This window comes from Egretta garzetta, unplaced genomic scaffold, assembly GCF_000687185.1.
Source record: "Egretta garzetta isolate BGI_Z169 unplaced genomic scaffold, ASM68718v1 scaffold264, whole genome shotgun sequence".
Classification (NCBI taxonomy): Eukaryota; Metazoa; Chordata; class Aves; order Pelecaniformes; family Ardeidae; genus Egretta; species Egretta garzetta.
This window is the reverse complement of record NW_009259685.1, coordinates 5,066,789-5,093,685: the sequence shown is the minus strand read 5'-3', so window position 1 is coordinate 5,093,685 and position 26,897 is coordinate 5,066,789. Positions and strand designations below refer to the sequence as shown.

Genomic DNA, 26,897 nt, shown 5'->3' with positions numbered 1-26,897 from the left:
TTTTTTTAGGATTAAAACGCTTCTACTGTTTAGAGAGAGAGTCATATTTAAATCCACATTTCACTTTTATGAAATGGTGCTGTATGACATGTACTTCAAAAAACTGTTGTCAAAAGAAGACACTCATGGTGGAGATTTGAGGTTGATTCATCCAGTTTTGTTATCCTGGACTATCATCCTGTGCTGCCTTGTCCTTTTGATCCAGATTTGGGTTTCCACAAACATTCTTACACATGCTGTTTTTACAGTCAGTATGCAGATTCCTAAGCACAGGTAAATTTTAGGAAATAGGGAATACTGTCATCAGAAGAATCGAGAAAGTGAAACTGTACTTTCTACTTTCTACAGCAGTAGGCAAGCATGGTTGCAAAAGGTAACAGCTAGTTGTGATTACTGTTATTGCTATAGTGGTGGCATCCAGTGGCCCAGATCAATTGGAGGTGGTGGTAATTATGCAGCTACAGAAATTACAAGGGGAGCTTGCTGTCTGGAAGGTATACCTCTCCAGTGGAGGCTTTTATTGGTTTTGGCTGAAGGCTGTACCTCCATGAACTGCAGAATTAAGAGGTTGTATGAAGGAACAGCCAGGCCTCAGGTAAGCCTTTCTCTTGTGTTTGTTTCTAGATGAGGAATCTGACAGTGGATGGGCATTTTGGAACATGGTCGCAGTGGAAACCTTGTACTCACACCGACGGTGCCAGTGTTGGCTCCTGCCTCTGCAGGACACGTGTGTGTGACAGTCCTGCTCCTCAGTGTGGAGGTTGGCTGTGTGAAGGACCAACCATGGAGATTGCCAACTGTTCCAGGTACACAAAATAATTTCAGGTTCTGTCATTTATGGTTTAAAAGTTTTTAACTTGGTCAGAATAGAGCCTACCCTTTGAAATCTCATCTGCAATCCACCAACCCTGTTATGCACATCAAATGGCTGATAGCAATAGCCACAGCAAATGGGACATTACAAAGTATCTCTCATACTTTGAGAATGAGCCGGATGGCAAATAGTGATTTCAAATGCTGTGTACCAAATAGTATTTTCCTCAGCTAATTTTAACAAAAGCTCAGACAGAAAAAAATCAGTGTTGGGTAATATCCAAATTATGATACTTTTTCTCAGTTCTTTAAGTCATAAAACTTTTTTTTTCTGGAAACTAGAAGTGTTTACTTTTTTGGAGGTCTTATGTCACCATTGTATTCCACCATTCTGCCTTGGGAAAAATGTTTTCATTATATCTTTTGGTTGTATCATGCCATCTAGATCTATTACCAGTCTGTATGCCACATAACCACTCCCAGAAAAAACAGTGAGAGCAGATAATTTCAAAGAGACTCAGGACACTGCATGTGCTGAACTGCATTAGGAGTTTATGTTTAAAACATTATACATACTTTAATTGCAAGACGAAACTTATATACTGGTGCATTCTTCTTATTCTCAGTGATTCTTTCTGCTTTTTGTCTCAGCTTTTTTTTTTTTTTTAAACATCAGAAGCAGATCATGGTAGTGAATAAAACTGATTATCCTTCTGCACAAGATAACTTCAAGCTCTGTAAGTGGAAATAGTCGATTTTAGGGAAAATATTAAAAACAGAACAATATAGTATATAACATCAGATCAGGAGAATATTGAACAGTTATTGGCTGTCAGGTTTAGAAGAGAATTTTGAACATGATTTGGGAATGCATTCACGTGCTACCATTGGCACTATTACACTATTTTAACATCTTACTTGCATTAAAACTGCTGTATTAGTAATTGATTCCCAGAATTAATGGATATCCAGATATTTTGTTCATTTTACCAGTTGGGTCAGATGTTGCACTGACAGAGATCTTATTTTTTTGTTTGTGTTACCAGTGATAGCTGATTATTTTTTTCAAAAGCTTTTTTTCTGTTTTATCAACTCTCATATCCCTTATAATAACAAGACATCAAGATGAGTGAAATTTAAATTGGTAATATTTGTGATAAATTACTTGAATAATCTTAGGTAATTTTTATTACTGGATTTAATTAGTTTTCATTGTTAAAAAAAAAGTGATTTAAAAATCAAGTAAGGCACTATTTTAACTTTTACGATGAAACCTCAACAAGTCATTGTAGTTTAGTTTTCTTTTTCTTGATTCCTGTTTGTCTTCTACCAATACAGAAATTGCAAGCTAGCCATCAAAAGTTTTTGGGAACTGGTCGAAGTGCATAATATTTTGCTTAGGACAGGGTATGAAATTCCTTTTGAGAAGTTTGGTCTAGTATATTTTTTTCCTAGGGTAAACTGGGGAGGGACAGGTCTGTCCTTTCCAAAAGTTCACAAAAGCAGGGTACAGCGTGTGAATTCTGTTAGCTTTTTTGTTACATTACAAGTAAGATATTGGCACCTTATCAGACAAACACAGACATTTTGACACTTAACTTACTACTCTTTTTCCTTTTATCACTTTCCTTTCAGAAGAGGTAGCAAAATTTGACATTTTAATCTCCCTGAAAAAAAGACCCACAAATAATAGTTCAAACAATATATAATTAAGAGTTATCTTCAGAACTTTGATACAGGAGCTTGCAGATGAAGTTTACCCAGAATAAAGCGACCAAAAGCAACTAGCTAGCTTCCTATCTTTGTACTTCTTGTATAATGGGGTCATTTTAGCAGTTGTCAATTACAAAGCATGGAATATGGGAGAATCAGAGCACCTTTATTTTAGTTCAGTATTCTTTAAGAGGTGGAACACGATGCAGTATTAATGACTTCTACAGAAAATATTAATGGGCCAGATTCTGCTGTCAGTCACACCTAATCAGCCATTCGCTATGTATAACAGATGACAGAGCCTGAGCTTTTTATTCTACCAGAAATGGAGGCTGGACGCCTTGGACTTCTTGGTCACCTTGTAGTACCACTTGTGGAATAGGCTTTCAAGTTCGTCAGCGTTCCTGCAGCAATCCAACCCCTCGACATGGAGGACGCGTCTGTGTGGGACAGAATCGTGAAGAGAGGTGAGCTATCTTTTTTTCTACTGTCTGTTTTAATTTCTTCTGCTCAGCTGTATCCCACGGGACATTTCCTCCTTTACCTGCCTTGTTTTTCTCTTCCCTTTCCTTTCACTCCCTCCTTTAACTCCGCTGCTGCACAATAGCAGCATTCCCATTAGCAAGGCTGTGGGTCTGCAGCGGTTCTTTCATCTTTCACTTAGCTGCATCCCTCCCGAGCCAGCTGAGAGCTCCTGGTAGTGCCAGAGAATTGTGCTGAAGCAATGTGCTGCTGTCCCTTGAGACCCTGAAAATTGATTCTCCTTGAAAATTGATTGCAGTATGTTTGGATTGTAACTCGCCCAGCCTCAAGACCTGGAATTCAGAGCAAAATATAGTAAGGTCACAGCACTATGTTACCGATGCTGCGAGTTCATTTTTTTTCTGTCTTAAATGAATTAAGCGTCTATATAACATGAAAGACATTTTCAAGGGCTTTGTTTTATATGCAATAAATATAATACACCTTGAACTCAAATATTTTTTAGTAAGGTTTCAGGTTTTTTTTTTTAATTGTTTGTATATATATTAACCCCCAAGCAGATCAAGTCAGCTCAGATTTTGATTTCACCATCTACTGTTTTGGCACTGGGCTGGGTATTTTGTCACTAGCTCAGAATATAAAATTCAGGCCCCTGATTCCATTTTACATGAGCACTAATGTCTCTAATTTGTAATTTTTATGTTAGGAATTTTAACAGGAATGACATATTTCTTTAAATCAAACTTGAATATATTCATATAAACTGCAACTCTTAGATGCATTATGTTGTTTCCCAAGGCATGCCAAAAAGCCAGATAGAAGAAGACTGGTTTTGGTGTAAGAGTTTAGAGTACTGTAGTCATCCGTTCCAAGAGATGTATGCCGATATGTTTCCTCTCAATATGGACTTGCAGCTTATTTCAGTGTTTCCGTATGGATGATTTAGTATCCTATCTTGCTGTTGGATGAAAACAAGATTCAGTAACCTCTATGATGAGTTTCAGTGAGGGATTTAATTAAACACCAATTCTGTCATTTCTTCAGATAAAGAGATTCCATTGAAAGGAAGCTGCATCACACATCTATGTATTAACAGATCATCAGGGATCTGGTCTTTCTAACTTGAAGTATAAAGGATCCGTATCACAGAGCACGTGAACACTTCTTGCTGTTTCAGAGCCATGACTGTTTACCATTTCATTGCAGAGGAAAGCATTTTGTTATTTTGTAAATTGCTTTCTGAAAATAGGTTGCCCAACCAAAAAGTCATCACCACCAAATCTAGATTATATCTGCTGTTACATAGCTCTGTCCCAGCATTAATAGCAGTTACTGGTTTTCTTGAACTGAGAGGTCAGTCCAGGGCAGGACACAATAAAACTGGATATAGAAGAAAAGAGTTTAGTTTGGATAGACTTTTTGGTGGTGGACTATGAATGTTAGTAGTCATCTTAAGGTTAACATGGAATAAAAGTCCAATAAGGTGTTTCAGAGAAATAAAGAAGATCGTGAGAAATACTTCCATAATTATAGGAGAAAAGGTCCAGTATTAAGACAATGAGTGCACTAAAAAAGCAGTTGCAAAATGAAAAGTGATACTTATAATGAGTTGAAATAATAGCAGCCTAGAAGGATTGAATTTTGGTATGTAACAGTTCTGAAGGAACAGCAGGCTTATGTTGGCTTTGCTTTTGTAGCCTGCAGGTTGCTTGTCCTTTCCCTTTTCATCCCGTTCAGCAGCATGCTGGGATGTACCTGCCTGTGAGATTACTGCAGGATGCCTTTTTCTCTCATAGTTCCTCTGCCACCATTTCCTATCTCCTTGAAATGCCCTCCACTCTCACCAGCCCTGCAGCTCTCACTTGCTAGCTTGCTCACAGCTGACCTTCCAGCCTCTACCCTGATTCTGTTTAAGAAGTCATCCATGATGTGTGCTGATACTTTTAAAGTTTGTTGGTTTTTTTTTAAAGGACTTTAAAAACTTATTTCCAAAAGGTGTGGTATGTTAGGAATCTTTGTCATATCATTTGTAAAGCACGTAGAGGAATAAGGCATCAGTTATTTGTCAGCGTCAGGCCAAGTACTTGAATAAATCTTTTCAAAGCTGTAAAAAGCAGAGAGTCCTGGAAAACTCACCAGATAGGAGCAGGGCAGGCCTCGAGATTGTGGCCAGATCCAATCAAGAATCTACATAATAGGTGATATCATGGCAGTGAGGCAGGTCTGAGGTGCAGCTGAGAATCCAAGGGTTAGGATCAGGTTTAGTGATCACCAGGCAGGTCTATACAACAGATCCAAGGCCAATCCACACACTGACATCTAGACCAAGGGGCTTCATGGTGGGCCAGGGACAAGATGCAGCACCTCAACAGCACAGCTCAGATAAGGGTTGAAGGTCCCTGGCAGAGCTTAAATAGAGCTCCTGGGCCCATGGGTGTGGGTAAGAGGTCCCAGGTGAGGCTGTTTGGGGCCATTAGGGCTTTATGAGTGTCCTCTGGACTCTTACAGCTCAAAACTCTCTACAGGCTGTAAGGGCAATGGAGTACCAGTATTTGCAGAAGTTCACTGCTTTGCTCCAGTACTGCTGGAGATACATCTGCACCAAGTGGAAATGGTTCCTTTGAGAATTGGGCCCAGTATATTTAGGCAGGCTGAGCAAATATTCTATATGCAGTAACTCCTAAGAAAGATTTACTGCAGTTTTGTATCCAGAGTACCAATAAGCAGCTTTTCAGATTTTCTCATTTAAATTAATCAATGCTTCTAAACAGCCTATCATTTTACTTTCTTAATGGCCCAGCTCATATGTAAGATGAATATATCTGTAGTCTTAGTAAAAACAAGAATTAGTTGGTTTACACATTGTGTGTATTTGTCTTTATGAAAGTGCATATTCATGTCACCTTCACATGTCCAGGGGCATAAATACAGGATTCAGTTTCCACAGCCACCATTGTGCCAAACTCTGAAACAGCTTTTCAACAAACAGTGATATCAGTAGAAGCCCAGTGCATAACTCCATAGACACATGGAAAAGGCAGCGTATAGCTGAGGTAAATTCACCTGCAGATGTGAATGCATATTCAGTTTGAGAGCTAAATGTTTGTCTAGGTTATGTGTAGTTTACCTCATGAAAGCCGTGTATCAGGCAGCTCTGTGCTTGCTGGTCATTCCCTTGAAATCAATGGCAATATTTACCAATTTAAAGTGTTACAGATAGGTCAAGCTGTTGCATGCTCTGCTGCTAAAGTGGTGTGGGCGGGTGGAAGGCAGTTGAGAGAGAGCAGAAAAGACTGATATTACAAAGCCAATTTGCCGCGTAGAAATAGGTCAAAAATGTAGCTAAATGACTTTAGATAGAATATGGAGCGGGAGTAAAAAGAGTGTTTTAACAAAATTTGCTATCAGATAAAATATTTTTGTAGTTAAGACTCCAGATGGAAGACATCCTGATGAATTCCTTAGGGGCTTAAAATTTTCTGGGTTCTCCTCTTTAAGAAATATTCTCCGAAGCTGCTGGAAAACTCTCTAGGTTTTAGTTTATAGAGTCTATAGTATCCTGTCTTGACTTTGTGTTTGAGTGAAAATGTTTGTCCTCTCCTTTCTGTGGAAGGTGCTGTGGATATGGACTCATTAAGTCCACCAGTTTCCCTCCTTTCTGTGCAGAAATGAGGGACTAAGATGAAATGAGGGAATAAGAATCCATTGCTTTTAGTGAGTGTAGTTAAGTTTTACTACACAGGGAAAAAAGAAAGAAAAAAGCATGGCAAATCAGAAGTAGAAAAATAAATTGGCTTCAGATACGGAGTAACTATTTGAAAACCTTAGAATTTTTTGGGTGTATAAGAAAATTAGAAACAGTACATATTGTCAACATTTTTTGGTATACACAGTCCTCAGCATGCATTCAGTGCTTTGGGGCTTGTTTCCGTGAGAAGGAGGAACTGCTGAGGGTCAAGTGCCTGCTCTGTGTAGCACTGCTTCTTTCAGAGCAGTGCGAACAAGCCCGGTCCCCTTCAGGAGAGCTTTGGGCTTGCTTGTGCTCCCATGGCTGTCTTGTCTACTGGGAAGTGTATGCTCCCACCCTCCCTGCTTTCTCTGCTCCCTCTTCTTCTGCAGAAGCCCCTGGGAGCACATGCTACGCCCCACCTTTTTTTTTAATTCAGCAATCTCAGTCCAGAAAGGTGTGTGTGTGCACCATGTTCCTGCCTTCAGTAAAGGAATCCAGCATTCCCATTAACGTCAGTATAGGCTGTGCTTCCCAGGAAGTCGTCAGCTGGTAATCACAAGTACCTGCCACGTAACAGTCTATTGCATAGGAAGGGACAGGCAGTGATGAAGGTTAGTTTGTTTTTCTTAAATACATGCTAGTATAATATGGTTCAAAATTAAGAACTATGTGTTCAAATTAGATAGCATCTCTCTGTGGAACAAAAAAGACACATTTGTAGCTACCATGCAGTCAGCCTGTGGTACTCAGTGCTGCATGGCAACACTGAAATAAATTAATGTTCTACTAAGGGATGCAATCTTCATAGGAACAAGAATAGTAATTCCATTGTACTGGAATTGCCTGGAGTAAAAATTTAAAAATTACTGTAGGAACTAGTGGTTGTGGACACAACTGGACAGAGGATGTTCTCCCTTCCCCCAGTATGACAATTCCTTTATTAGGGCATTTGAACTTGGATTCACTGCAAGGGGCAACGGGAAGGGTCACTGTACAAACCCCACATTTCTCTAGGCTGTTCTCCCTTCTGACCTCGTTGCAGTTAGGTTAGGGGAGAGGGCAGTGGTTTCACAGATTCAAGTTTCTTGCATTGCATGTTTTGTTGAATTACTGTAAAATGTTAGCCCTGTGGGTCCTGAGAACAAAATTAAGAGGGGAAGAAAGAGCAAAAGGGAAGAAGGGTTACTGAGTGACTTGAAACGCAGCCAAGAAGAGATATAATGAAACTTGGCTCAAAGCCCTGTGCTGTAGCACAGCTCTCAAAGATCAGTTGCAGGGATGTCTCTAGCTGTGAAAACATACCTGATGTTTTCAGAGGCAGGCTGGCTGAAATGAGAATAAGATTCTACTTGTATGCTGTGTTCATTTGATTTTTTTTTCTTTTCCTGAAAAAAAGGAAAAATTGACACTCACTTGTGTTGTTGAGTTTAAAAAAAAATTTTAAATTGAAGTTAAGTAGCTTGCATACGCATTTTAGCGCTTTTTTTTCCAGTTTCATCTTGTAGTTTCAACTGCATCTCTAAATAGATTTGGTTAGCAGAATTTGCCAGCCTTTGAAGTGCTTACTGAGTCAGTTGTTAGGTCTCTTTTCTGTCTTTCGCTTAAGCGAGCGAGCGGATGATCGGGCACATTGAAACTAAAAGAGACGCTGTATAGTGTCATGATTCTCATCTAAATGAGATTTGTCACACCCAACTTCAAGTGTCCACAAATGTGAGTGCTTATGTGTGAGTCAGGTGTCTGAACTTCCTCTACAGTCTGTAGAAATTTAGTCAACACAGGCTGTGGAGAACAGAGTCATTTGTCTCCTTCTACTGTATATTCCTAAATTTGGTCAAATTAATAATTCTAGCCTCTATAGCTGGTATTGACGAAATTTCCATTGGCTGTAAGGAGAGCTTAGGTGTCTGTCTCCTATGCAGCCTTTATAGTCAGTGGAGAGAAACCAGTCTATTGAGGGCTGTATTTGTATGACCTATGTTAGACATTTGCTCTGGGGTGACATAAATCATGTTCTTAAAAGGGCTGTTTCTTTCCACGAACTGTTGCTCAAGTTTAGATGGCTGCTTCATTTATAGACAGCTACACTGTACATGCCTATATATTAAGGCAAGATGAGTCCCACCCTTAATTTTACTTTTTGCATGGCTGAGTATCGGTAATTGTCAATTTCATGACAGGCTTGCTTTATCCTATGCGTGTGTCTCACATTAACTTGGCACATCTCCATTACAAACTAATGAAATTATGCCAAAAATGTACTTTTTTGACCAAATAAATGGTGATGTTGCATCTATGTTTCATTGGGTACATGTTCTCAATAAATGATCACAGAGACAAACTATCACAAACATTCACATAAATGACTGCATGTGACAAAGAATGTGTGCAGCTGTTGGAGTTTTGGGGGAAGCATATCCAGGCGCAAAACATTCCTCTGCATCTTTAGTGACAGCATGATCTGAACTGTGAATTGCAAATATTGAACGTGCAGAAGGAAAAAAGGTAGTTAATGTGTAAGCTACTGTTGAAAACATTTACCCAAATCACGCACCGAAGAATTCTGATACAGTAGATTCATAAATATTGAGGGCTTGGGGTTTTTTTCCTCAGTTTACTGGTAAACAGCAGATGAGGTCAATACAAGCCATTAATAGTTCCCTTAACTATACAGAAACACAAATCTAAATGTCACTCCCCTATTTACCTCACTCCCAACCTTTTAAATTTTGATGGACTTGCTCAGACCTAGGGACAAATTCTGAATCATAGGCTCCAGCACATGTGATAAACCTACAGTTGCATACAACATACGCAAACAACTTCATTTTTCCCACAGTATTCTGAATGTGCACATTCCTTGGTAATGAAGGATTAGAGCTTGAGGCTCTTGGGGCTCTCTGCAAAAAAATGTGGTTATGGTTATTCTTCTTGAAAATGACAACAGTTTATACTGTCATTTCTCTTTTTGTAGAATGAATTATTGACGTATTAGAGTCAGTTTTCATTGCAGGAGAGTGCAAAGTAATGGAAACTTGTTAGAAGGGCAAGAAGACAGTGGATTTTGGATGGCTGGTATAAAAAAAAAATGAGGAACTGTTGTAACAGATTGATTTGTTTCTTCAGGACAGTCAGTAGTCAGAACAAGAGCCACCCAGACGCATCCATAAAATATTAGAGCACTCCTTCAGGTCATCTGTTTTCTGAATATTTCGTGGCTTTGCTTTATCTGAAATAACCACTTGGTCTTTTTAAGAGCCCCAGTCACACTTGCTGGTGGCCCACATCCTTTGGATCTGTGTAGAGGGTCCTTACTAAGCAGCATATGCTACAGCTAGAGTTATTGGATGGCACACTCAAAAAATCAGGAATCTTAGGTTTTACAGAAAATGAGAAAGCTCACTAAAAGTCGGGACCCTCCCACACATCTGAATGTCTTCTTACAATAATGACAGCTCAGTAGTAAAATATTCCTGCTTCCCTCAAAAACCTAGTAGGCCTCCAAATCAGTCTGCAGCCCACTGGGAAATCCTTCAAAGATTAAAATAGCTAAAAACACCCTTTAAAAGATAAAGTAATAACATTATGAAAACGTTACAGTTCTTTATGTCTGGGATCAATGTTTTAGCTTTTATTTTACCCATAAAAGCGGAGACACTGTGGAAAGCAAAAAGCAAGTTTAGCACTCTGAAGAGGAGAGAGTTGGATCCTAATCAATGCTTAGCTGGAGACTGATAAAGGACTGCCTGCATAAATGATTACCTTCCATTTGATTGACTCACTTCTGCCCCAAATGTATAGCCACAACTGGTTTTAATAAAGTAGTTGTCAACCTTGCTTACATGCTTGCAGTACAACAACATGGTTGTATCACATGGATTGTATGAAGGCACCGAATAAAGCAAACAAATGCTTCATCCATGCAATTATGGCCTGAAAAAAAATCTCAAATGTCTTAAACACTGTGCAGTGTGACAACTGTTATTTCAGTGCTTTATGAATAGAGGGGGCCCTTTGTATAAAATATTTCGCTGTACAAACATCTGATGCAAATGAGGGGCTTTTGAGGGAGGTCTTGTCTTGGTACTAAATAGATTCTTTGCCTCCTTGTTTGTCTTTTCTCACAGGTACTGCAATGAGCATTTGTTGTGCCCCCCTCATGTGTTTTGGACAGGCTGGGGTCCATGGGAGCGCTGCACTGCTCAGTGCGGAGGAGGGATCCAGGCGCGGCGTAGGACATGTGAAAATGGTCCTGACTGTCCTGGCTGCAGCGTGGTAAGTAATTCTCAGCTTTCCCTTCAGCAAATATCTATGGCCATATGCCATGGATGTCCCTATGTCCCGTAGGGCACCTGTGTATGTCTGTGTGCCCTACTCCTAACATGAGTCACCATGTGCTGAAATTCACACAGTTTATCAGTCAGAAAGTTATATAATTCAGCTTTTTCACATCATCTAGACTATGAGCTTCCTGGGGCAAGGTTGGTGCAGATGTGCACGTGTCCTTGGCAGGTTTATGATGTTTTTTATTTTTATCATCAGGGTACATAGGAACTCTAGCTATGAGCCCAGGACTCCAGTGTATCAGGTCTTGTACAGCACAGAAAAAGATAAGTTTGAAATCAAGATACATTAGGGAGCCAGTAAGTGAATACATGGAACCACCAGGAAGTGCTGAAGTAAGCTTGAATAGTGATAGTGATCTTAGCATGGCAGCAGCCTAGCAGCTGTCAGGCTTTGAAGCTGAAGTGGGAGGATTTTGAATAAATAAAATTGTTTTATGGATACCCAATTTATGAAGAGAAATATATAGGAAAGCATATAGGGGCTTTTTGTTATATCTGAACAAGTATAGGTGGTAGGTTTTGTGTAATGGGAACATTAAAATGGGACATTGCTTTCTTGAAGGTGAATGAGATGATTCATAGTAGTCTATGGGTGAAAGAGAGAAATGTAGCAGAGGCATGTAGAGAGCAGGGTGACTTGTTCATTGCAGTACAATGGGAAGGTAACCTCAGTGTGAGTATTCCAGAATGGATAACACTGTCAAAGCCATGGGAAGGAATATTGTTGCAGGACAATGAGAAGCTGAAGCAAAGTCTTAGCAAGTGGGGGTGAATATCAGAAGCTGAACCTTGGGGTGCTGTTTCACGGTAATTTGAATTCTAGTGGTGGATTATCACTGAAAGGGTGTATTATGTAGAAAGGATAAGCTGGGTGAAAATTTGAAGTGGCCAAAACTGCAGAAGACAGATCCTGCTGGTGAATGACAGATGGTGGTGTCAGTCTCCCCAGTGACCAGGAATGAGCACAGCTCAAAGGAAAAATGAGAGTTTGGTTTAAGATGTTTTGTGCTTAATGGCCAGGCCTGATGTTGCACACTGAGAAACATATACTCGATTTTGTTCCAGAATATTAAAGAGGTTGAAGAAAAATACATTTTTTTTCATATATTAAACCAATTTTTACATGCCTTCATTTCAGAGCGTAAGCTTAATTTTGAGGTTTGTCATCATCTGTGGTCTATTTGTTAGACTGGCAGTAATTCAATACTAAAGAAAGGATTATTTATTACCTTTTTCTAATTTTGAGGTTTTGTGCATTTTCCCTGGATTTATTCTTTTTAACATTTATCCTGGTGGTAGAATTGTATTTCCAGAAGATTGAAAACATCCAACAGGTTTGTTCTTGTCTTTCAGTTGAACTTTAAGAATTAAGCTAATAACTTAGAATTATACCAAGTTTTCCAAAATATTTGTCTCCCCCTGATGGTACACAAAAGAGCACACATATGGTCTAGATCTGTTGTTAAGCCTTCCTGACTAGCATAGAAGAGAGCACAATCTGAAGATTTTCTGTCTCAGTCATCCCTGTTTATCCCATACTCAGATTTGTGAAAGCAGTATTTTGTTTTGCACAGAATCTTCCCATGGTCTGAAATGAAAAATATGTAGCTCTAATTTTCTTAGGAAGCTCCATGAGGAAAGTAGGAAAACCTTTAGTGTAAAAATTTCTTAATTATAACTGATTTGAGGTTAATGTTACTGGGTTTTGTAATTTATTACCAGTCTTAGCACGTTGTCTCTGTTGTGTCACTAAACAGTTACCCGTTCAGCTATCATAATGTTTGGGGTTTTTTTAATTAATTAGAAAATTATTACTTCGATGGTTTCAAAGAAACGCTTAGCTATGGAGTATACAGTTGTTTTGCTAATACTTAGGCACCGATGGAAACCAACTTAAGGTAGAAATCCTCTGTAAACCCTGGTGTTCTTGCAAGACGAAGGACTTGGGTATAAAATCTGTGTTGTTTAAGTTTCAGTGAATTTGAACCTGGTTACTGGTCTTAAATCAAAAGTTTTGCAGCCATAGTAGGACCTTGTCAATCAGTGTACCTGGAGAAGAAAGTACTTTATTTCTTCTGAGAGTTTGTTTCATTAATGTAGGAAAGAGCAATCTGAAATATTTTTCTGCCTTCTAGTAATTGTTAAATGGATGAAATATTTATATTAATAAAACCCTAATGAATGAGGAGCAGGAATATCAAAACATGTTTATTCATCAGAGGTTCTTCAACCAAATTTTTGTTTTTATTTTTGTAGGTATGTATTCTTCAAAACAATTAGAATTATGGATTTTTACCATAGTGAATGAAGGAGAAATTATTGTGCCTTATTACTATTAATTTCCTGTCTTTACTGGTTGTAGTGATACTAAATTTAGGTGGTGAAAGTTATTTACTGAATTTAATTTGTTTTTAAAACCTTTTATTCTGAGTATCTGAAAGCACTTGGAAAACTAAATAATCTCGGGAAAAGTTGCAATGAAAGTGGTAGCAATCTACCCCTGTCTACTGGGTATCCTGTCTGGAGTAAATGATGTCATGAGCCAAACTTTCACCAAGTGAATTAAAGGTGTAGCTGAGAATAGGAGAATAGACTCAAGGACTTGTAATGCCCAGTTCTCTCTTTCAACCATTAAGATGATAACTTCAATCTAAAAGGAAAGTCTCCAGGTTTCTTACTTACCTTCAGTGAGGATGAACTCTGGGAATCTTTCACAACGTTTAAATGGCATGAGTTGCCATAGGTCTTCTGTAGCTGTATAGTTCAGAGTCTGTGGTCTGTAAAGTCAAGACTTGTGTTCATAAAAAGTGGGAAAGAAAAATGTGTAGACAGAGGACTGGAGAACATACTATTTAAGAAGATACTAACTATATTAGGCTTCATTTCATCCTGAAATTGAGAGAAATTTTTGATGCATCAGAGGTGTAGGGTGGACTAAATGCTCTCTTTCAACTATGCCAATTCTTTGGTTTTAGAAACATTTTTCATTGGGGGGGGTTGGTGGTGTGTGTGTGTCAGGGGAGAAAAACAACAACTGTTTTTATAAGGCTTAAGAAAGGAAGTCTTACAGCTTGCTTGCCAGCAGTGTCAGGGGACCAGATTTTATGTCACAGGAGAAGCTACCTCTTCTGTTTTCCAACCTGCAACCAAGCTGTGAGACTGCAGTATCAGCAATCCTAATCTATTTAGGTGTTCTCATTTTTCAGCTTTTGCCATATTAGTGGCTTTTGTCTGTGTGTCCACCTAATGATTTACATCACATGACTTTTACTGAGCATTTTTCCTTCCTGTTAGTTTGATTGTTTTGCTCTTCGTCTGTAATAGCGCATCAGACAGCTACTGCCTGTGTTTTACTTTTTTCCATGTTTCTCATCAATTGGTTCCTTGGTTTTATCTGTCTCATAGTAGAAATCAACCAAGACACTTGAATATTTTTTATCAAAACTCAGTAGAGTTCCCCTCAATTACTGTAAACTTAGCATCTTATAAAATAGTAGTGATAATAATAATACATCTTTTGATGCATATGAATACTCCAAAGAGAGAAAAACATGATGATATTTTAAAGGTGCATCTCTCGCTGAAGTGCACTCAATACATGAAAATAGATGGCCAGAGACTTAGAACTGAAAGCATATATACTGAATATGGAAAACCATAAGTGGTTATAATATAGGAGAATTAGACCACAGAGACTCCTAAAGGTCAAAAAGATGAAGCTTGAAATCAAAATCTGGAGCCATAAGGATATGTCAAGGTCTTTATGTTAATCAAAGTTAGTGAAGAATGCTTGAAATTGTCTAATAAGAAATAGGACCATCGCAGCCAAATTTTAGACCAGCTAAAATCTGGTAATAGAAAGCTTAAGTGGATCACAAAACAGGTATTACTCCCATGTATTCAGGTGATACGTGTGCTAAAGAAGGAACTCTGGAATTCTGTGGACTGTGCTAATATGACTCAGAGGACAAATATCTTCAGATTTTACAGCATACTCAGATAAGTCGTACATTTGCTTCAGAAAATGCTTCTTTTCCCCTGAGAAGCATAATCTCAGTTGAATTTGCCTCAGGCCAGTAATAAAAAATAACTTTTTAAAGACTTATTGCTAGAATAAGAAATCTAGTTTAAGGCTCAAGTTGACTGACGTACATTATGTATATTTGTCTGTGTTCTCATTTCAGTCATGCAAACATATGCATTAATTTTAGGTTTTGTAATGAAGACTGGTAAAGTGTATACAGTTTCCATACACCAAAATAAAGCATGTTGGGGTTTGCTGTGGAATAAAAAAAAGGAGGAATTTAGGTTGTTTCTTAGAAATAGCTGTTAGTGTCGCATTTATATTTTTTATTGTTATTATTTCAACATTTCAGAAGTGTGCTGAACACAAAACTTTGGGAAAAAAACTATATCGTAAAGTTTCTTTTGTGACACAAGATGAAAAAAAAGTCTTGGAAAAACAAATGTCAGAAATGTTTTATTTCATTAAGTTCTTAAAGGGAAACTGAAGATGGAAGTTTTTCAGAACTACTTTGTCCGTCAGAGAGGACAGAATCTGTCTTTAAGATACTTGCCATCTCACAAAAGAAATTCCAAATGCCTAGTCTAGAGAGACAAGACCAGAAAATCAGATTGTTATTATGCTTTTTTATGGTTCTTTTTTAAGTTTCCATTTGACCTCTTTGAGTTAAAGAAAAGTAAAAAATTACATCATCTCTTGCAAATCCAGAAAACATATTCTCACAAGCATGAGGTACAAAAAATTGTACTTTTTATGTGACATTTGCCTACTTCATGCTCATTTCCTTTTCCAGTCCTTTTTTCTGTTCTATAATGTAAATTCTGTTGAGTATAAGCTGGTTTTTTGTATGTTTTAAAAGTTTAGCAAAGTAGGGCCTGTCTCCTTTTGATGCTGCATATGTTATTGCAATTATAAGCAATGCCAAGGAATTAAAGAGGGCGAAACAAATAAAAAAATCAAAATCATAGAATCATAGAATCATAGAATCATAGAATGTTTTTGGTTGGAAGGGACCCCTAGAGGTCATCTAGTCCAACCCCCCTGCAGTGAGCAGGGACACCGCTAACTAGATCAGGTTGCTCACAGCCCCGTCCAACCTGGCCTTGAATGCTTCCAGGGATGGGGCCTCCACTACCTCTCTGGGCAACCTGTTCCAGTGTTTCACCACCCTCATTGTAAAGAACTTCTTCCTTATATCTAGTCTAAACCTACCCTGGTTTAGTTTAAAACCATTACCCCTTGTCTTGTCACAGCTGGCCCTACTAAAAAGATTTTCCCCGTCTTTCCTATAGGCCCTCTTTAGGTACTGAAAGGCCGCAATCAGGTCTCCCTGGAGCCTTCTCTTCTCCAGGCTGAACAAGCCCAACTCCCTCAGCCTGTCCTCATAGGAGAGGTGATCCAGCCCCCTGATCATTTTGTGGCCCTCAATCACAAGAAGTAGTTTCAGAAAATGCTAGTACATATTGATTAATGGTCCATGTGGTACTCAACTTTGTCAGTAAAGTGAGTTATCAACTTGACATGCATAGTCAAGGTAAATGTGAAATATAAACCAGTTGAACTGATGTGCATATATATCCAAATGTGAGGTGTTTAAGGTAGTCTTTAGCTATACATCCAGTGATCACTTGGCTTTTTGATTTATTTAATTTCAAAAAAGAGGCTAAACTGCAAGTTGTTTGCTTTCTTCCTTAAAACAAAACAGTGTGATGCACCCATTTTGTGAGAAGGATGTAATTTTCAAAATAATTTAAAGCTGAGAAATAAATCCTCAGCTGCTGGAAAACTGTCACTACTCCACTTCAAGCAATTCAGTTCAGCCTGTGACAATTGACTCTGCAGTCCTGTTCTATGGTTCCTATAGCAAGCTCTTTCATGGACTTCCGAGTCATGTAGAGTAACTCTTTGTGGACCAATGCCAGTTGATTTGAAATCTCTTTCAATTCCAGTTAGAAAGGTTCTCCAAAGTGAGTATTCTCACATTCAAGAGCTTTGCTTTGGACATACGTGTACATGTGATACAGATGATGTGCATTTGATTCAGAAGTCCAAATCTTATTTAAAAAAACATAGGAAACAGATTTTACTGTAACTGTGCCCAAGCTTTCTCAGGGCTTTGGATGTAGGGAACAGCCAATGTGTCCCTCAAGGTCAGGTGATAGCCAAGTGCCTTCATCCACTTAAGGAGTCGTATTGATCAGAGATAGGAGACCCAATTTGCTACAACCAGAGTTTGCCACACTGTTTCCTAAAGTATCTGAAACCTCTTTCATTCTGTGCCCAACAGGCACAATGTTGGTCCAAGGGCTCAGCATTATGAAACATGAATTTCTACTTCCCTTTGACTCAGCTGGTTTTTGAATATGAATTAAAGAAAGATATTTAGGAAGAAAGGATGTTGCATGCTAAGGTTTTGTGCTGCCCTCATTTTAGAATGAATTAATGAGTGATACTGAAGCAGGAGTATATTTCCTGGGGACTCACGCTTCATCCAGCCTGAGATTTTTTCACTGCTGTGAATCTAGAACATTCAGCTATCTCTGGAAAGTAACCCATAACTTTGTCATTGTACACTACAAATCAAAACAAAAAGTAGGTGGCAAGTTTTTAGCTTCGTTTTTACCCTTCAGCCCATAAGTAAAGAACCCGCTCCGCCGTTACAATTGTGTTTGGTTGGAGGGCAGTCTTAGATGACAACATGGAGTTGCAACAAGTTGCATGAAAAACAGTGGTCTTATAGAGGGCAAAACCGTAAATTAGTTTCCACTTTGAGAGACAGAGTTGCAGCTGAGTCCCTTATTTGGCCCAAGTGGTGTCAGGTGCTGGTCAATGAGTGTACGTATTAGCACACATGTAACTTGTGACTAGCCACTGCCTGTCTTTTAATTTTTAGCATTAGGACTGCTAAGTCCTACTGGCAGGAGATATGGGAAGGGGAAATGAGAGAAGGAAAAATTTAAAAGACTTGAAATATAAACTTACAGGAAATCAGGCTTCATTAGTTCCAGTGCTTAAGGTTTTACTTACTCAGTATGTGTAGTGTAGCTTCATTTGATACAGAAGTAGTATTTCCATGAAATCAGAACTGACATAAACATGGAGAACTGTAAAAAAAAATTACAGAGAGATTTCAGCAGACTCAGGGAATGGGTAATTTTGTGGTGATTGAAATGTATATTGGGGGAATTTAAGTTAAAAAAAGAGCAACAGATGTGTTTCTACCAATCTGTTCTGGGAGGATGTTTCTCCCTCCATCTAGCAATCACGGGAGTAGGATACTCCAGACAGTCATCTAGTAGCTCATCTAGTATTCTCTGTACTGTCTCAGAGTCCTGGCTCAGCCTAGTAAGGGTCTTGTCTTCAGTTGCAACCAGTCTGAGGTGCCAAAAAAGAAGGTAAGGCGTAAGATAAAAACTATGTAGACAATTTCTCATATGCAAAATGATCCTTCTTGAGCCCTGAAAGCACCTGGCTAAAACTCAAAATATGACAGTTGGTTATAGTAATTACTACAGTATTGAAATGGTAAATGTAGTAGACTGATATGGACCACTAATTTGGAAGGAAGAAGGAAGAACAAAGTAACCTCTGTCCTGGAGTACTGGAAAGACTAGAGCTGTATTTAATATGTTGTTTTGGTTTGGCTTTAGAAAAAAAAAATATAGAAAGCCTCATATTAAAATTCAAGGGAAAGAAAAAAAGTGATGCAGGTAGAGAAAGGCTGTTTCACCTGATCTCTGGTTTTCAAAATGCAGAACAACTTTAGGGTAAAAAAATTCAGATGTAAATGGAAAGTGGAGTGCGATCCCTTAGGATTTTACCAATATAAACCACTTCATACCTTTCTGGCATTGTTCTTCAAGAAGATAGCAGGGGTTTCTGACAATCAAAATGGAGCAGCTTCAAAGTATATGGTATTAAATTTGTGAGATACAAAAAAGGGTGATTGTTAAAGTGATATACTAGCAAGAAAGCATAGGAGTTAAAAGATGGATAAAGCTAATTGGACATAACAGTGAGTTGTCCCGGAAGGGGAAACGTCAGATTATTGGGAGGTTACTCTAGATTTCTTAAAGGAATTACTTTAGACAGATCTTATTTATTAGTGTTCTTAGTAATTTTGGTAGACAAATTTTTTATTACATTTGCTGGTGACCTGAAGTTGTGGGGTATCATCAATACAAAGGTTGATTTGTATTGATGCCTTTGAGGGCTGAAGTAATAGAAGTGAATGAGTTGTATCATAATTGCACAGTTGTGAACTTAACATAAAATTAACAGAAAGTCCTGCTCTCACCTTGAAGCATAGTGAGGAACAAGACAGGAGAATGGCCGTGGTGTGTGAGTTGTTTATGATACTAGCTGCAAGCCAGAAAAGTTGAGCAGCAGTCATAAATGTAGATTCAGTTTTATCACTTAGGATGTTTCAGCAAGGTATTTCCAGTAGGGACAAAAAAGATAGTCTAGGGATTCATATAAGATAATCTCAGAAGGGATGACTGTAACAGTCTGGACTGAAGCTAGTTGAAACCACACTTTCTATTTCACATATTGCAAGTAATGTGATTTGTCCACCACTGCTGTTATCTTCAAAGCTGAGCTTATTTTGAAGCTGAATTTATCTAACACCATTGGATCAATGACTGAAGTCATGGAAGCTCATTATGATTTCATCTACAAATTTTCAAAGCCTCTTCTGTTGTAATGACATGTCTTTGTAAGTGTGCAGAAACCTTAATTGTACTGTAGGAAGTTCAGTAGTGACCTTAAGTCATTGTGCAATTGCAAGCAAAATGGGTAAGAAGGATGCATGAAGCATGGCATTGAAAATGACCTCAGAAACATGATAGACCTGTTACAAAAAATTGTTCTTAAGCGATATGGCCAGTGGTGGAAGTAAGCTGAGCCCTGGAAAATGCCCCAAAGAAAGACAAAAGATTGGGATTCTGATAAATCAGAGTAGTCAGGGTTCTAGTGTATGAAGGACTAATATATAAATTAATGATAGGTTTAGAGAGGGCACACTGGGATTTCTGTGCACTCTGTATTGTAATATACTGAATTTTAAGGAAATATGAAGGCAGTTAAGGGAATTAATTTCTATCCAGGGCATTGTTAAATGATGTAACTTGTTGCAAGAAATTGTTGAGGCTTAAATCTTAAGAATCAAAAAATCCCACACAACTAAAATTGGGCAGGATATCAGGATGTGTTAGAATTATAGTAGACAAAAAAATACATTTTAGATAGCATAGTAAATCACATTTTAAAGTTGTAAATCTTTTTCTGAAAAGTAACAATCAGATTGAGAGCTGTGCTTTGGGCATTCCACTTATTTCTGTGCTGTCCTTTGACGATAACCAGGGACAACATGTCTGATCTAGAATGGCATTTCCAATGTTCCTCTCTGTAAACAAGTGTTGAATCAGCTTACAACAAATTGTCCCTCTGATTTATTTTGTTCCTTTTAAGTTTAGCCACCTGTAGTTAAAATGCTACAGTGCAAACATAGTAATTGTGTTTACACATTTTATGCCAAAAGTGTGCTCACATGTAGACCTGGTGGTTAACACAAAGCAGAGTTTTATTTCAATGTTCTTCACTTCAACCTCAGTAAATTGAGGGTTAGATGAAGCCTGAATAAGTAATATGCACCATTGCCTTTATAGCTTCACTACTGCAGCATCTGTTGAAGAGTGTGAGATTGGTTTGTTAGCTGAGCTAATTGGCAGCAGTCCTTAGTCATCCAAGTGCAATTAAATGGAACTCCATCCAAATTAATGATATTTATCTGCAGGCTTTTGTTTTCACTTAGTCTCAGAGCATTATAGTAATCTTTGATTTACTAAGCTGTGGTAGGATTTTGTTTTTCATTGAAAATAGTGACAGGAGCCCTATTCTTTCCCAGGTTATATTAGGTTGTGGCATCATTTAAAAAAAAATGGAATATTTATTGACGGAGTTATTAAAACTACCCGTTTTTTCCTCCTGGGTTGATTCCCTTGTCCCTTCCCCATTCAGTCGTTGGTTTAGAAGACTTCTGCACTAATACTGCAGCCACCAAATAGAAGGCATTAAGTTATTCAAAGCCTCTGACATTCATCTTGAACAAACATGTTCACAAGCCTTAGAAAAGGCAAACATACATTTTCATTGTGTTTATTTATAACTTATTTTGTATATTCAGGATGTTGTGACTCAGTCTATTGCAGCATTCTGAAATAATAATATTTAGGCCTGAATACTCCAGTGGATGGGATTGTATTCTTCATGTATGAGAATATAAACTCAGGCAAACACTGAGCTCATTTACCAGCATACACAGTGATTTGTCCTCACAGCTTGAAGGGCAGGGTGTAGTTTCACAGTCCCCCTATCAGGACCCCTTCTGGTACTTGAAAGCAACATCACATAGCTTATTTCTTTTCTGCCAGAGAAATGCCATTGAAAGTAAAATTATTAATCCTGCAGATTCCAGAACAGAGTTTTTCTCATTCAACAATACTTGTTCCATCATCTGAAGCATCAGGAAGGTGAATGAACTTGAAGTCATAAAAAGAGGCCTTTAAGTTTACATTATGAAAATCTCCAACTTTGTTACTTACAACAGTTTCTAGCATGAGAGATCAGTGAAGCATTTACTACTCTGTGAAGATAAGAGAGTTGATTTATCTTGAAATTGGTGAAGCCAATTGAAATTGGTGAAGCCCCTATGCAGACTGAGAGTGGTCCAGAAATAGGTCGGCCCCAAAATGCATTTCTTGCTTTGCTTTTTCAGAGAGGCTCTAGATGGAGAAAAGCAGCTGTAGACTGTACCTTTATTTTTTAGCTATCTGATTCAGAGGAAGGACAGACTAACTTTGATCTCTTTGGGCTTTGAATCAATCTCCAGGAGAAAAGGTGGAAAAGAAATAGTAGAGTTGACATGCTAACTCTGCTAGCAATTTACTCACATTTAAAATTAAGAGGAGTTGACCAGGTCCTCAGCTGGCATAAACTGATGAAACCCTGTTGATTCCCTATAGGATACATGAGAAAACTTGCAAGTTACAGCTTGACATATTGATGTCCAAACTGCAAACATTTCTGCAGAATAAGACAGTACTAGGAGATGCTACATGCCTTCATGGTCTGCAGCTCAGGGTACCCTCATTGGCAGCTCTTTGTGCAGTTCATCCTGCTGTGCAGCTGGCCAGGTGTCTCTTCCACAACGTGCCAGCTAGGAGGCTGCGCAAGTACTGAGGAGAAGCAGGCTGTGTCAGAGATAGTACTTGAACCACACATTTCCTTTGTGGATTACAGAGGAAAAGAAAACTTAAATCTCTCCCTAGATCCTATGGCATTACAGTAGTGGAGGCCCCATCCCTGGAAGCATTCAAGGCCAGGTTGGACACGGCTCTGAGCAACCTGATCTAGTTAGCGGTGTCCCTGCTCCTGCAGGGGGGTTGGACTAGATGACCTCTAGGGGTCCCTTCCAACCCAAAACATTCTATGATTCTATGATTCTACTTTGCCAGTTGGGTAGGCTGCATTGCCAGGCGCCAGGTCAGATACGAGACTGTTACATAGCCATCATCCGCGCAGTGCTCAACATGAGACTTTTCTGTGTGATTGCCCCTTTACTCACAAGCAACCCCATTTTTAGTACATGAAGGTTATTTATGAAGGTAGTGGTAGATTCCAGGATTCTTTATAAAAGCCATTTACGTGTCAGTGCGTGTGAAGACATTGTATATGGCTCAGATCTGCAAGTGGGAGCTCGGATGGTATGGCTCTCAATTTACTGTTCTGGTAATGTCATACCACTGTGGACATACCTCCTACTAGCAAAAATTTCGTTCACCACAGCTGAGTTTATTCTGTCCCCATCCCAAGCAACATAAGCCATCTTTTAACCCATTTGGGTTAAAAACTGGCTGGGTGGCCGAGCCCAGAGAGTGGTGGTGAATGGAACTAAATCCAGTTGGCGGCTGGCCACAAGCGGTGTACCCCAGGGCTCAGTTCTAGGGCCAGTCTTGTTTAATATCTTTATCAATGACCTGGATGAGGGGATTGAGTGTGCTCTCAGCAAATTTGCAGACGACACCAAACTGGGTGGTAGTGTTGATCTGCTTGAGGGGAGGAGGGCTCTGCAGAGAGACCTGGACAGGCTGGATCGATGGGCCGAGGCCAACTGCATGAGGTTCAACAAGGCCAAGTGCCGGGTCCTGCACTTGGGTCACAATAACCCCATGCAGCGCTACAGGCTTGGGGAGGGAAGTCATCGTGCCCCTGTACTCGGTGCTGGTGAGGCCGCACCTCGAATACTGTGTTCAGTTTTGGGCCCCTCACTACAAGAAGGATGTTGCATTGCTGGAGCATGTCCAGAGGAGAGCAACCAAGCTGGTGAGGGGTCTGGAGCACAAGTCATACGAGGAACGGCTGAGGGAACTGGGGTTGTTTAGTCTGGAGAAGAGGAGGCTGAGGGGAGACCTGATCGCCCTCTACAGCTACCTGAAAGGAGGCTGTAGTGAGGAGGGGGTCGGCCTCTTCTCCCTGGTAACAGATGATAGGACGAGGGGGAATGGTTTGAAGCTGCGCCAGGGCAGGTTTAGGTTAGATATTAGGAAAAACTTCTTCACTGAAAGGGTTGTCAGGCTCTGGAATGGGCTGCCCAGGGAGGTGGTAGAGTCCCCATCCTTGGAGGTATTTAAAAGAAGGATAGATGAGGTGCTTAGGGACATGGTTTAGTGGTCGGGTGGCAGGGTTAGGTTAAAGGTTGGACTCGATGATCTTAAAGGTCTTTTCCAACCAGAAAAAAAAAAAAAAAAGCTATATGAAAAACATGAGAGTTAGTCAACAGACCCACATCTCTCAGCATTGCCTGACTTAGCAAAGCCTTTTCACAGCCTTGAATAACATGAGCCAGCAGAAGTCCAGAGAGTATATCTGGCTGTTACTCTATCTAGAAAACCAAGATTTATAACCCTGCTTTAATCTGAAATGAAGTATGTTCACCCTATTTAAAGTATGAAAAGAGATTCAGTCAGAAGTTTCAAAAATTTTCAGGCAGTTGCTCACAAAACTAGAATTATACCATATGCTTTCACATAGGAGCACATAACCCTCTTTGCAAATTCACTAAGCTCTCTATTAAAAATACTTAATTTATGTGTCCTATCCCTTATTGAAAAGCTGATCCAGAATCCCCATTCACATATTGAAGCATTTGTGTGAGATAGCTTGGCAGCATGAATATTTTGTTAAAGAGGTTTTAAAGTACTAAGAAAAAGAAGTAATATCAGTGCCTATAATCTTCTGAAATGGAGGGCTAAAAGGAATATTAGACATATAGTGAAATCCAGCATCAGCAATTCAATACGAAGTATAAAAATGATCCACTACACAGAATGCAAGTAAAAAAGCAAATGATGGATTATAGGAATTAATCCATCAAAAACCTTTCTGGGGGTCATATAAATGTAATTTTGAAAAAAGTAAAGAATGCAGTCTTGTTTGGTGTCTTTAGTTAGGGAAATGTTTTCACTTCTTATGTTTTCAGATTGATTGACGTTTTATTTACTGGTTAGTTTTCTAAGTAAAACTGAAGAAGTATAGCAGTATGAGATGCCCTAACTATGAAATCAAATCCAGCTTTCCACAAGAGTCCCAAAATGTCAAGGAAAAGTAACATATGTTGCCATAAACTTCATAGGAAAAATAATATGTATGAGCAGAATTTTCTGTGTTGTGAGAGGCAGGTAGGGTGAAATGTGGAGAAAAAAGGAAAATTTAAATCATGGGAGTGCAACATTTTAAAAAAAAGGATTTGTCTCTGCTAAAGCCACTGAAGGGCTTTGCCTAAACTAGTCAGACAAAGAGGTGAAAATGGACTATTAATCTTTTACTTTGGACAAGGTAGGCACCCTTGATTATTTGGGGGAAATTTAGTGATGAGTTTAGTTCTTGGAACTGCATTCTGCCTGCAGTACTAGCCTGATACAGAGTGTGCCCTTTCTCTACCATATACTTACCCTTTCTCTTTTCCCCTGCAATACTCCCTTCAGAGTGTTTTCCTGAAAGTAGTCAGCATTTTAGATACTACAGTACTTCCCGTGCTGTTGAATATGTTTAACCACACAGGTCCCAGCACAGACCAAGCTGGACACCTTCCATTGTGAAAACCTACCATTTATTCCTCTCTTCCATTTCCCATCTTTTGAGAAGTTAATTATCTGTGAAAGAATAATAGCTTCTCTCTTAGCCTGTGGCTGCAAGTTTCCTTAAGAGACTTGTGAAATGTCTTTTTGAATTCAGAGTAAACTGTATCAACTTACCTCCTGTATCTACATGTCTGTTGGCTTCCTCAGAGACTCTGATAGGTTTGTGGCTTCCTTTTATAAAAAAAGGAGGGTATGTATTTTTGTTCTCCAGTAGATCATATTTGTTCATGTTTCCACTAATTTCATGCTTTATTACGATTTCCCCTGATTTGCCCAGTTCAGATGTCATACCCATTGTTTTATAGTTCCCCTGAACTTCCCAAAGTATTTAAAAAAATGATATCACTATTACTATCTTCCAGGCCTCAGATAGGAAGGTAATTTTAAGCAAGGAGCTGTGCACCACTAGTATCAGTTGACTTATTTCTGTTTCCTTAGTTGTATTCTTTGGTGACATTTTTTCTTCATTTTGTCTGTTTGTTCCATAACAACTTCAACTTGCTGTGGTCTTGCCTCTTATATGCCTTCATAATATATGGGGCCTGTAGACTCTGTAGCAATCTTTCTGTCCCTGATGTGCTTGAAATGGATTGAGTTTTAGAATTATTTTCTGCCCTCTCCTATTGTGCTTTCTGTACATCTAATATGCTGGATTTCGCTATTCTTTCCATTCATTTTTCATTTGTACACGACTTCAACTTTTTGCAGAGTGGCTTCATGCTTTTAGTGACATTTTTTTCCCTACTCGCTTTTTGCCCCTCCTCAGATTTCTTGATTGACAGCAAGCATTTACTCTCTGCCTCTAATACAGTGCTGCTGCTGAGCTTCCCTCCTGTAGCACTCTGCTGGTTCGTGTCCCTGATTCGGGTCCTTCATCAATAGTTCTACTGAACTCAGGTATCATCTTAGTTCAGTTGTACTGCCGAGAAGAGGTCCGGGAATAGTGCCTTAATACTTTTCTCTTCAATGGAGTCACCTCTCAAGAGAGCAGAAAGCAGCAAAGAAAATTCTTTTATGTTTCCCTGGAAAAAAATAGTTGGCCAAAATACAGTGGGTTTTGTCACTGTATTCGTATTTCTTAACCTTGGGCACCTAATCCAGCAAGTAGTCTGCTTAGTCAAGGGTAAAAGTCGATTTCCTGCAGGCGAGTTTTGTAACTCAAAAAACCCCACTTAAAAACCCCAAAACACCCTGCAACCCATTTGCACCCTGATAATCTTATGATGGCTACAAGAAGTCAAGCAAGAGGACTCATATGTTGGGTTTACGTGGCAGGGTTTTGGTAACAAGGGGGGCTGCAGGGGTGGCTTCTGTGAGAAGCTGCCAGAAGCTTCCTCCATATCCAGCAGAGCCAACGCCAGCCGGCTCCAAGGCGGACCTGCTGCTGGCCAAGGCCGAGCCCATCAGCAATGGTGGTAGCGCCTCTGGGATAATGTAGTTAAGAAGGAAAAAAACCTGCTGGGGAACAGCAGCAGCAGAGAGAGGGGTGAGAACGTGTGAGAGGCACAGCCCCACAGGCCCCCAGGCTGGTGCGGCAGGAGGGGCAGGAGGGGCTCCAGGCGCCGGAGCAGAGATTCCCCCGCAGC

General features: G+C 39.3%; 1 protein-coding gene across 1 annotated transcript in view; it reads left to right on the top strand.

Moving 5' to 3' along the window:
- SEMA5A (semaphorin 5A) overlaps window positions 1-26,897 on the top strand; it is a 254,009-nt gene that overhangs the window by 170,187 nt on the left and 56,925 nt on the right. Inside the window, exons 12-14 of the mRNA XM_009638754.1 lie at window positions 625-806; window positions 2,850-2,993; window positions 10,867-11,014. Of these exons, the coding sequence (XP_009637049.1) occupies window positions 625-806; window positions 2,850-2,993; window positions 10,867-11,014 (474 nt within the window). The remainder of the gene's footprint in view (window positions 1-624; window positions 807-2,849; window positions 2,994-10,866; window positions 11,015-26,897) is intronic.